Source organism: Uranotaenia lowii, unplaced genomic scaffold, assembly GCF_029784155.1.
Source record: "Uranotaenia lowii strain MFRU-FL unplaced genomic scaffold, ASM2978415v1 HiC_scaffold_1182, whole genome shotgun sequence".
In the NCBI taxonomy this organism is placed as follows: domain Eukaryota; kingdom Metazoa; phylum Arthropoda; class Insecta; order Diptera; family Culicidae; genus Uranotaenia; species Uranotaenia lowii.
This window is the reverse complement of record NW_026597169.1, coordinates 1-11,291: the sequence shown is the minus strand read 5'-3', so window position 1 is coordinate 11,291 and position 11,291 is coordinate 1. Positions and strand designations below refer to the sequence as shown.

At 37.5% G+C, this 11,291-nt stretch overlaps 2 protein-coding genes across 2 annotated transcripts; both read right to left on the bottom strand.

The window, feature by feature from the left end:
* Positions 1-5,222: 5,222 nt before the first annotated feature.
* Positions 5,223-10,064, bottom strand: LOC129759177 (zinc finger protein 665-like). The gene is made up of 7 exons (XM_055756585.1): positions 9,876-10,064; positions 9,438-9,810; positions 8,768-9,326; positions 7,334-7,360; positions 7,137-7,263; positions 6,352-7,068; positions 5,223-6,287 (listed from the first exon to the last, which is right to left on the bottom strand). Exons 1-7 carry the CDS (start codon positions 10,044-10,046, stop codon positions 5,244-5,246), a joined length of 3,018 nt encoding a protein of 1,005 aa, XP_055612560.1. The 5' UTR covers positions 10,047-10,064; the 3' UTR covers positions 5,223-5,243.
* A 337-nt stretch (positions 10,065-10,401) lies between these two features.
* Positions 10,402-11,217, bottom strand: LOC129759178 (uncharacterized). The gene is made up of 3 exons (XM_055756586.1): positions 10,862-11,217; positions 10,665-10,791; positions 10,402-10,596 (listed from the first exon to the last, which is right to left on the bottom strand). Exons 1-3 carry the CDS (start codon positions 10,885-10,887, stop codon positions 10,402-10,404), a joined length of 348 nt encoding a protein of 115 aa, XP_055612561.1. The 5' UTR covers positions 10,888-11,217.
* Positions 11,218-11,291: the final 74 nt, after the last annotated feature.

The window sequence follows — 11,291 nt, the reverse complement described above, 5'->3', positions numbered from 1 at the left end:
TTAAATTATCTTTGAAAAATTCAAATTTCCAATTTTATCAAATGTCCACTGTATTTTTAGCCATTTTAAGTATTATAGTGGTGTTTTTATTTGGCTTTTAGATGTTAACGTTAAAATTTCCACACTCAAATAGTTTCAAAACTCAACAAAATTTTCTTTGTCATATTAAAAAAGTGTTACAAAGGTTTGCGAGTGTTTATTCTAAAAGAGACTGAGAATGTAGTGTTATTTAAACCCAGTCGGCTATGATGGAAATACTGCTGACATATCTATATATATAAAAATGAATTTCTGTCTGTCTGTCTGTCTGTCTGTCTGTCTGTCTGTCTGTCTGTCTGTCTGTTCCCTATAGACTCGGAAACTACTGAACCGATTTGCGTGAAACTTGGCAGGTGGGGGTATTGGAGGCAGGGGAAGGTTCCTATTGTGGTTTGAGACCCCTCCCTCTCTCATGAAGGGGGGGAGGGGCCTCCCAAACAAAAGACAATTTTTTGCATAACTCGAGAACCCATCAAGCAAATGGTATCATATTTGGCATGGGGTGGTATTTGGGAACGAGGAATATTTCTATGAATATTTGGTACCCCTCCCTCCTTTCAGTGGCGTGATAGGAAGGGGGGAGGGGGGCTACCTTACAGTTTTTCATATAACTCGAGAACTAATCAAGATATTGGATCCAAATTTGGCATGTGAAGGTATTTGGATACGAAAAATATTTCAATGATTATTTGAGACCCCTCCCTCTTTCCAGTTGAAAGGGGGAGGGGCCTCTTTCATATTTTTTTATATACTTCAAAAACTAATAAAGCAATTTGAACCAAATTTGGCATGGGAGGGTATTTGGATACGAAAAATATTTCTATGATAATTTGAGACCCCTCCCTCTTTCCAGTAGGGAGATATAAAGGGGGAGGGGCCTCTTTTATAGTTTTCAACATAACTAAGAAAGTAATTAAGCAAATGGAACCAAACTTGGCATGGGCGGGTATTTGGGAACGTGACATGTTCTAATGATTGTTTGAGACCCCTTCCTTCTTACAGCGGGGAGGAAGGAAAGAGGGAGGGGAGTTTCATACAATTTTTACTGCATAACTCAAGAACTAAAACAGCAAATGGAACCAAATTTGGCATGGAACGATATTTGGGTACGAGAAATGCTTCTATGAATATTTGGTATCCCTCACTCTTTCGAAGAGGTGGATGAAAAGGGGGAGACGAGGTCTCCCTTACAATTTTCAGTATAACTGGAGAGCTGATCAAGCAAATTGAACCATATTTGACATGTGAGTGTATTTGGATACGAGAAATGTTTCTATTATAAATTGAAGCCGTACCTTTTAAGCGGTAAGATATAAAGGAAGAAGGGGGGGTTTCCATTTTTTTTCCATAACTCGAGAATTAATCGAGCAAATGAAACCGAATTTGGCATCAAAAAGTATTTGAGTACGAAAAATACTTTTATGAATATTAAGTTATCACCCCTCTATTGAAAGGAGAGAACGGAAAGGGGGATGGTACTCCCTTTCAAGTTTATACAAAACTCAAAAATTTACTACGTAAATAAAACCAAATTTGGCATGGCATGGAATATAGGAAGGGAAGAGGGAAGCTTCAGAATGGGGGGGGGGGGGAATCATTTTGGTATGACTTTATGATTATTTGACACATCATCCTCCTTTCAGTGAGAAGGTACATGGGAGGAGAGAGGTGAGCCCAATACAATTTTGTTTGCATATGTTCTCAATTTATGCTTACGAAGCCAACAAATGGAAACAAATATGGCATGGAAAAGTACTTTGTTACGAGATATGTTTCTACGATTGTTATAGACTCTTATGCTTTTATGCTCTTAAGAAAGAAAGGGGCTCCATACAATTTTTGTTGTAAAGCTTAAATACTTATCAACCAATGGAACTATATTTGATATAAGAGGATTTTTGGGAACGAAAAAAATATTTATTAAAGATTACAATCTCCATTCAGCAGGGGGTGAAGGGAAGGACAGGGGGGGGCTCTCTTATCAGTTTTTTAGCATAAGTCCAGAACATATCAAGCAAAAACAACCATACTTTATAAGTTAGATTATTTACGAACGATTAATTTGGGACCCTTCTTTTTTTAGGGCGAAACTTAAGGAAACAGATGAATATTATCAGATCTTTAAAACAAATTTATAAATCAAGATTCAGAATATAAGTTATGGTTTGTGTTGCAATTTGAAACTCCAGCTGAAGCTCTCATTTTATAGTGGTTGCTTATTAATTTCGCCATAATTTGATTTAAAATAATACCAAAAACAATAAAAATTTGAATGATTTCTGAAAATATCATTTGATTCTGAAAGGTGTAGCAAAGCACACCGGGTCAGCTAGTGTATTATAAAAGTTTCAAATCAGGAATATCTATCTCCATAGTTATCTGATGTTCTTCTCTGAAGCATTTGCAGTTGCAGCATGTTGTCCTACCTGTTATTTTATTTGATGTCGTTGTCGTTGTTGTTGTTGTTCTTGCTTCCACCAGCAGTTCAACCAAGATCGCACCGGAATGGATTCAGAGTAGAGTCCACACAATGAAAGCCCAAAAGAAAAGGCAGCAATAATTGTTAAACACGTTCGAATGCCCAACTCAGCTTAGGTCTGGTTTTATTCTGTACGGTTATAATTTTTTTTTTGCTGCTTCTACTGCTCTTCTACACACACCGAAACAAGAAGAACCTGCTCCAGCTGCTGCTTCTGTTGGGAAGAGGTGAGCCTCCAGTTCTGTCCAGAAGAAGGCTCCTCAGCGAATTCCGCTTGGATGTTTATAAGCGCGGAAGAACTGGAACTGGAACTGAGGCTGGTTTTGGGCTGAAGTGTGTGCGTGCGAGTTCTCGGAACGTTGCCTTAGCCAGTTGCGGACAATCTTGGTTCTTCTTTTTTTTAGCTTTTCCTCGCAATAGATGTATTTTGTGTGAGGAACATAAAGATGATGAGCTTTATTAGGTTGAATGAAAGAAAATGCTCTATCTGATGTTTTTTTTTCACTTCTTTTCAAAAGGATTAATAAGCAGGTTGAGTATTAAAGATTCACTGAAGTTGAAATTTTCTGCTTTACCGAAATCGCGGATCGTTGAACTTTGAACACAAGAATTTTATCCCAGGGTTTTCAGTTGAATCGGACAAGTGTAATGTGATCAAATTTAAAAGCCTTTCAGCAAAATTATCTAATTCTTCGCAGGAAATTCATCAAACGAAAAAGAACACTTTGAAATTAAATTCAGAAAAACACCTCTGAACAGAATTTGGCCCCCGTCAGCTTTTTCTGATAACACTCCATTATCTTTTTTTTTATTATTTCACTGCCACTTCACGCCACCATTCCACTAGGCCCACACACTCCCGGAGGTTCATTCCATCACAGGACGCAAACTCGTAGCCTTATTCCCCCAGCCAGCAGCAATCTTCTGCAGAATTTCTGTCTTCACCGAAGCAAGAATCAATTTCTTTGAACTGTAAATCCTTCGCCAGTGCTATCGTTTTTCTTTGTAGCTGGTGTAGAGAATATTGGATTAGGGTTTTTCGATTGTGGTTTCCGCAGACCACCGGAAGCAGTTGATCTCCCGTGCCACCTTACTCCATTTTTCATTCACCTCACCTCGGCAGGTTTTTCACCGTTTCTACCTTCCCAGCTAAGCGATTTGCTTCCAAAACTTCTTCTTAAGAAATCCAAACCACACAAAAACGGTACTTCCGGAAACACACAAAAGACCATCGACGGATAGACACCCGTTCTTCTTCCTTTGAAACCACAATCCGGACACCGCCTGGTCCGTACGCCGCACAAGTTTTCCTCACAAAAACGACACAGACAGGAAAAATATATAACACCGTCGCCGTGGAACAAAAGAAAGGAACACCACACGGATGAATGTCTCTTCTTTCGGAATAAACTACCGCACACGCAAACCCGTTCGTCGACAAAAGGCAACTGAAAAGTCGCGAACGAACGGCCAGCGAAAGATGTCTGGCTGGTCTCCGTCTCTGACGGCGGAAGGTTCTTTGCAGTGAACTCAAGCCGCATTTGGGACGTTATTGCGTTTATCGGGGAGCTTTGTTTTGTTTCCGATTGCTTTTTTGCCCATTTTCGCGGTGTGATTTGACGTTTCCCTTCGACTGTCAAATGAACACGGTTAAATGGACTTAGCGCATCTTGGGTTGCACGCCACCGAAAAGAGAGTACATCAACATTTCGAAAGGTACGCCCTAGATTTAGAAGAATTTTAACGTTGAATAATGCAGGAATAAGGGAAGAGGGGGTAGAACAAGAGAGGCAAGCACAGAAAAAAATTGTTCATCTTCGTTAAAAACCTACAAAATTGTATGGTTTTTGAGTGACTTTCGGCAACAGTTGCCCGCAGTATTAAAAAATGTGAATGTTTTGATTGAAAAGCATGGAACTTAGAATTGACTTGGAACGTGACTTTGTCTGTTCGATAGATGCTTTATCGGCAAAATTTTCTCTATTTTTTTATGATAAGAATATTATACAATGTTATATACTAACAAAAAGGCACTATTTTAACCTCTAGTTAAACTTTTGATACTATTTTAAAACATGAAATATGTGATTGATTGATTCAAAATTCCATTTTGCACCGTCTGCGTAGGCTCAATTCAAAGTAAAACGAAAAATCCCTGAAACACAGGCAAAAATTCAATGCGTCTTTGAAAACTATGCAGGTTTCAGAAAATGGTTGAAGATTGACATCACTTTTAACGAGTAAAAATGAGCGATCAAAATCAAAATTATTTTCAATAAATTAAAAGAAGTTGGACACAAACTTGCATACAACAAACTTGCGCACAATCTACACTCCAAATAAATTGATGAATCAAGTTATTAAAGATCGAAATTTTGGAAAATCTCGAATACAAAAGATGATGTAATTCCCATCTTCTGCAGTTTAACTCTCGCTCTTTCAAATGTTTCAGTTTCCGACGAATTCATTATATTTTTCAATAAAGTACCTAAAACGTTACGTTTTACGGATTCGAAACTTGATGAAGCCCCAAGTAATTCTAAGAGTCACTTCATGACTCGATATTTCTTCTTCACTTTCTTCATTGGTATTAGATGAGTTTAGGTGGGTTCAGATCGGTCGGATTGTTCATACGTTTTAGAAAAAAACAATAGTTTCTTCGCGGTTGAATAATTTGACACGATTTAATATTTTCAGCCTACCTAATTAAATTACGACTACAATACTACGTTTCTCGAATCTCAACCTTAACAATGATTTGTCCACTGCCGTCAAAAACAAGCGTTTCTTGGGACATCGGTTTCTGGTCAGCTTTTATCGCACCATTATCATCTTCCACCTCGACTTCAGTGAACTCATCCTCTTCAACTTGCTCGTGGCTATCGAAACTGGCAACCTTCCCATGAACCATCGATTGGTGATTCCGTAAGAGATAGCTTCGACTAAACTTTTCCGAACATTCGGTGCAACCAAACGGTTTCTGTCCAGTGTGGGTCCGTTCATGAGTTTTCAGATGGGTTAACTGGTTGAACGATCTTGGACACTTTTCGCACTGAAATAGTTTCGCCGTTTCTCCCATGTGGATCCTCAGATGTGTTTGCAGATTATACTTCGTTCTGAACTCTTTACCACATACATTACAGTTGTAGGGCTTTTCCAGGGGACCTTCCAACTGTTTGATAGCCGTCTCAGGATCCATTTCAATTTTCCGAGCCTTCTCCCGAGGTTTCGCTACTACGTGTACTCGTTGCTTGTGCTGCTCTAGCAGTCTGGGGTCTCGAAAACGCTTTGGACAGGCGACACATTTGTAAGGCTTGAGCAACTGGCAACTGGCAGTTTTATCATTATTATGCTCTTCAAATTGCTCACTAGTTTCGAAACTCATTTTGCAAATACGGCAAGCATATTCCGTCGTTCGTTCGTGCAAACTGTAATGTGCCCGGAGTCCTGCTCCGGTGCTACAGATTTTGTTACACTTTTCACATTTGTACTGGCCATCATCCTTCCTATGGACTTGCATATGCCTCGCGAGATGTTGATTGACTGTAAATGATTTGGAGCAAATTTCACACGTGAAATTCCGCTCTCCACGATGCCGTTGCTCATGGACCTTCATATTAGACAGATTCATAAAAGCTTTCCCGCAGATGCCACACTTGTACGGTTTTTCACCGCTATGTACCCGCAGATGTTTGGTCAAGTTACAGGCTTGGTTAAATCGTTTGGAACAAAACTCACAGACGAACGGCAGCTCGTTAAGATGAGAGCGCTAAAATTAAATATTTTATATCAATTCCTCATTTAAAAAAAAAAATAATTTATTTTTAATTTACCTCATGCGACAGCAAGTGCGATTTGCAGATGAATCTTTTCTCGCACTGGCCACATTGGAATGGTTTTTCGCCCGTGTGGGTGCGAATGTGGTATATTAGGTTGGTGCTTTGCGAGAAAGATCGATCGCAGTGTGGACAAGCGTATCGCTTGTCCTTCAAGTGCATTCTCATGTGTTCCTTCAAATAGGCTACCCGTTTTCCGCAAATCGCACATTCGGTCGGAATTTTTGATCCCGAGAAAATCGGTCTAGCCGGGTGGTCTTTTGAGATAACTTTCTCGGAATTCAAGACTTCTGGAGTTCGATTTCCTATTTCTGATTCAACCGAATCCTGTTCATCTTTAACTCCGAACTCTAAAACTGGTGAATCATTTTCAGGTTCTTGGTCTGAATAATCCTCGTTTTCTTGATTATTTTGAAAAACTGCTAAATCTTCAACAGGCTTTTGTTCAATACTTTCTGCCTTAATAATATCATCATTCACCAAAGCCAATTCCACAGACCTACTCAACTCCGGTTTAATATCATCGACCGGTATTTCGTGTCCATTTGTAAGTGGATCTAAGCTATTGAATGGATCATCTTCGGGATCCTGGTGCTTAACAAATTTCTCCACAACGTATTCTTTACAGCTCGGTTTGAATGAATCGTCAAATTTCTCAATCCGAAAATGACAAAATTCACACACCGGAGAAATAATGCCGCAAATCGGTTCAACCTACAAAACATAATGTACATTTACCAGCTCCAGAAATCTCCCATGGTTAATTTATTCTAGATATTTACCTTAACCTGAGTACATTTGAAAATTTTATCCAGCAGCTTCTGGTTCGATTCTTTACAAAAAATTGATTCCATAGCGCCCGATGTTCCGTCGCAAATCCGGCAAACAACTTTCCGTTCCACGAAAGGGCTGCAGAAAGAAACAAAACAATTTAATGAATTTATTTCCTATCTAATCCTATGATTATTCAAGCACTTACCATTCTGGAATCGATTTGAAATTCATTCTCTGTTCCAATAAGAATTGTTCTAGAGATTTTGCTTTATCGTATAATATTAAAAAAAAAACTTTAATTTAAATTAATATGAAAATAAGATGTTGTGAACTGGACGCGATTAGTTCATGTTTTGAAATCAAACACAAAATTCTGCACGAACATATGAGATGTTTTAAATTCGATTAAATTTTAACCAGCGTGGTACTGGTACACGCTCCATAAATAAAACTAAAGAGTATTTTTAAAGTTCCAAAAAGCGAAAGATGTGAACTTTATCAACTTGGGTGAATCTGAAATCTGATTTGTTTTATTTATTTGTCTGGGATTTTAACACTATCGTGTTATTCATCCCTGTCTGAAATCTGAAATCAAACAATTGAAATTCAAAACTGAAAGAATGACAAAAACGATAAAAATATTAAAAGCTGCCAAAGGTTACAAAAACGACACAAGTGACAGCTATAACTAAAATGACAAAACTAATAAAACAAATTCAAAACTGACTGTTTTCGTAAAAATGACAAAAATGACAAAAATGACAAAAATGACAAAAATGACAATAATGACAAAAATGACAAAAATGACAAAAAATGACAAAAAAATGACAAAAATGACAAAAATGACAAAAATGACAAAAATGACAGAAATGACAAAAATGACAAAAATGACAGAAATGACAAAAATGACAAAAATGACAAAAATGACAAAAATGACAAAATGACAAAAATGACAAAAATGACAAAAATGACAAAAATGACAAAAATGACAAAAATGACAAAAATGATAAAAATGACAAAGATGACAAAAATGACAAAAATGACAAAAATGACAAAAATGACAAAATGACAAAAATGACAAAAATGACAAAAATGACAAAAATTACAAAAATGACAAAAATGACAAAAATGACAAAAATGACAAAAATGATAAAAATGACAAAAATGACAAAAATGACAAAAATGACAAAAATGACAAAAATGACAAACATGACAAACATGACAAAAATGACAAAAATGACAAAAATGACAAAAATGACAAAAATGACAAAAATGACAAAAATGACAAAAATGACAAAAATGACAAAAATGACAAAAATGATAAAAATGACAAAAATGACAAAAATGACAAAAATGACAAAAATGACAAAAATGACAAAAATGACAAAAATGACAAAAATGACAAAAATGACAAAAATGACAAAAATGACAAAAATGATGAAAGTAATTCTAAGAGTCACTTCATGACTCGATATTTCTTCTTCACTTTTTTCATTGGTATTAGATGAGTTTAGGTGGGTTCAGATCGGTCGGATTGTTCATACGTTTTAGAAAAAAACAATAGTTTCTTCGCGGTTGAATAATTTGACACGATTTAATATTTTCAGCCTACCTAATTAAATTACGACTACAATACTACGTTTCTCGAATCTCAACCTTAACAATGATTTGTCCACTGCCGTCAAAAACAAGCGTTTCTTGGGACATCGGTTTCTGGTCAGCTTTTATCGCACCATTATCATCTTCCACCTCGACTTCAGTGAACTCATCCTCTTCAACTTGCTCGTGGCTATCGAAACTGGCAACCTTCCCATGAACCATCGATTGGTGATTCCGTAAGAGATAGCTTCGACTAAACTTTTCCGAACATTCGGTGCAACCAAACGGTTTCTGTCCAGTGTGGGTCCGTTCATGAGTTTTCAGATGGGTTAACTGGTTGAACGATCTTGGACACTTTTCGCACTGAAATAGTTTCGCCGTTTCTCCCATGTGGATCCTCAGATGTGTTTGCAGATTATACTTCGTTCTGAACTCTTTACCACATACATTACAGTTGTAGGGCTTTTCCAGGGGACCTTCCAACTGTTTGATAGCCGTCTCAGGATCCATTTCAATTTTCCGAGCCTTCTCCCGAGGTTTCGCTACTACGTGTGTACTCGTTGCTTGTGCTGCTCTAGCAGTCTGGGGTCTCGAAAACGCTTTGGACAGGCGACACATTTGTAAGGCTTGAGCAACTGGCAACTGGCAGTTTTATCATTATTATGCTCTTCAAATTGCTCACTAGTTTCGAAACTCATTTTTGCAAATACGGCAAGCATATTCCGTCGTTCGTTCGTGCAAACTGTAATGTGCCCGGAGTCCTGCTCCGGTGCTACAGATTTTGTTACACTTTTCACATTTGTACTGGCCATCATCCTTCCTATGGACTTGCATATGCCTCGCGAGATGTTGATTGACTGTAAATGATTTGGAGCAAATTTCACACGTGAAATTCCGCTCTCCACGATGCCGTTGCTCATGGACCTTCATATTAGACAGATTCATAAAAGCTTTCCCGCAGATGCCACACTTGTACGGTTTTTCACCACTATGTACCCGCAGATGTTTGGTCAAGTTACAGGCTTGGTTAAATCGTTTGGAACAAAACTCACAGACGAACGGCAGCTCGTTAAGATGAGAGCGCTAAAATTAAATATTTTATATCAATTCCTCATTTAAAAAAAAAAAATAATTTATTTTTAATTTACCTCATGCGACAGCAAGTGCGATTTGCAGATGAATCTTTTCTCGCACTGGCCACATTGGAATGGTTTTTCGCCCGTGTGGGTGCGAATGTGGTATATTAGGTTGGTGCTTTGCGAGAAAGATCGATCGCAGTGTGGACAAGCGTATCGCTTGTCCTTCAAGTGCATTCTCATGTGTTCCTTCAAATAGGCTACCCGTTTTCCCGCAAATCGCACATTCGGTCGGAATTTTTGATCCCGAGAAAATCGGTCTAGCCGGGTGGTCTTTTGAGATAACTTTCTCGGAATTCAAGACTTCTGGAGTTCGATTTCCTATTTCTGATTCAACCGAATCCTGTTCATCTTTAACTCCGAACTCTAAAACTGGTGAATCATTTTCAGGTTCTTGGTCTGAATAATCCTCGTTTTCTTGATTATTTTGAAAAACATGCTAAATCTTCAACAGGCTTTTGTTCAATACTTTCTGCCTTAATAATATTCATCATTCACCAAAGCCAATTCCACAGACCTACTCAACTCCGGTTTAATATCATCGACCGGTATTTTCGTGTCCATTTGTAAGTGGATCTAAGCTATTGAATGGATCATCTTCGGGATCCTGGTGCTTAACAAATTTCTCCACAACGTATTCTTTACAGCTCGGTTTGAATGAATCGTCAAATTTCTCAATCCGAAAATGACAAAATTCACACACCGGAGAAATAATGCCGCAAATCGGTTCAACCTACAAAACATAATGTACATTTACCAGCTCCAGAAATCTCCCATGGTTAATTTATTCTAGATATTTACCTTAACCTGAGTACATTTGAAAATTTTATCCAGCAGCTTCTGGTTCGATTCTTTACAAAAAATTGATTCCATAGCGCCCGATGTTCCGTCGCAAATCCGGCAAACAACTTTCCGTTCCACGAAAGGGCTGCAGAAAGAAACAAAACAATTTAATGAATTTATTTCCTATCTAATCCTATGATTATTCAAGCACTTACCATTCTGGAATCGATTTGAAATTCATTCTCTGTTCCAATAAGAATTGTTCTAGAGATTTTGCTTTATCGTATAATATTAAAAAAAAAACTTTAATTTAAATTAATATGAAAATAAGATGTTGTGAACTGGACGCGATTAGTTCATGTTTTGAAATCAAACACAAAATTCTGCACGAACATATGAGATGTTTTAAATTCGATTAAATTTTAACCAGCGTGGTACTGGTACACGCTCCATAAATAAAACTAAAGAGTATTTTTAAAGTTCCAAAAAGCGAAGATGTGAACTTTATCAACTTGGGTGAATCTGAAATCTGATTTGTTTTATTTATTTGTCTGGGATTTTAACACTATCGTGTTATTCATCCCTGTCTGAAATCTGAAATCAAACAATTGAAATTCAAAACTGAAAGAATGACAAAAACGATAA

Excerpts from the sequence above, each read along its gene's own strand:
- LOC129759177 (XM_055756585.1), bottom strand. The coding sequence starts at position 10,046 with ATGAGAATGCACTTGAAGGACAAGCGATACGCTTGTCCACACTGCGAT. Across the intron at positions 7,361-8,767 it reads AAGGTTGAGATTCGAGAAAC|AATGAATTTCAAATCGATTC; the intron begins GTAGTATTGTAG and ends ATTGGAACAGAG. Across the intron at positions 7,264-7,333 it reads TTCAAATCGATTCCAGAATG|CCCTTTCGTGGAACGGAAAG; the intron begins GTAAGTGCTTGA and ends TTCTTTCTGCAG.
- LOC129759178 (XM_055756586.1), bottom strand. The coding sequence starts at position 10,887 with ATGAATTTCAAATCGATTCCAGAATG. Across the intron at positions 10,792-10,861 it reads TTCAAATCGATTCCAGAATG|CCCTTTCGTGGAACGGAAAG; the intron begins GTAAGTGCTTGA and ends TTCTTTCTGCAG. Across the intron at positions 10,597-10,664 it reads TCAAATGTACTCAGGTTAAG|GTTGAACCGATTTGCGGCAT; the intron begins GTAAATATCTAG and ends TATGTTTTGTAG.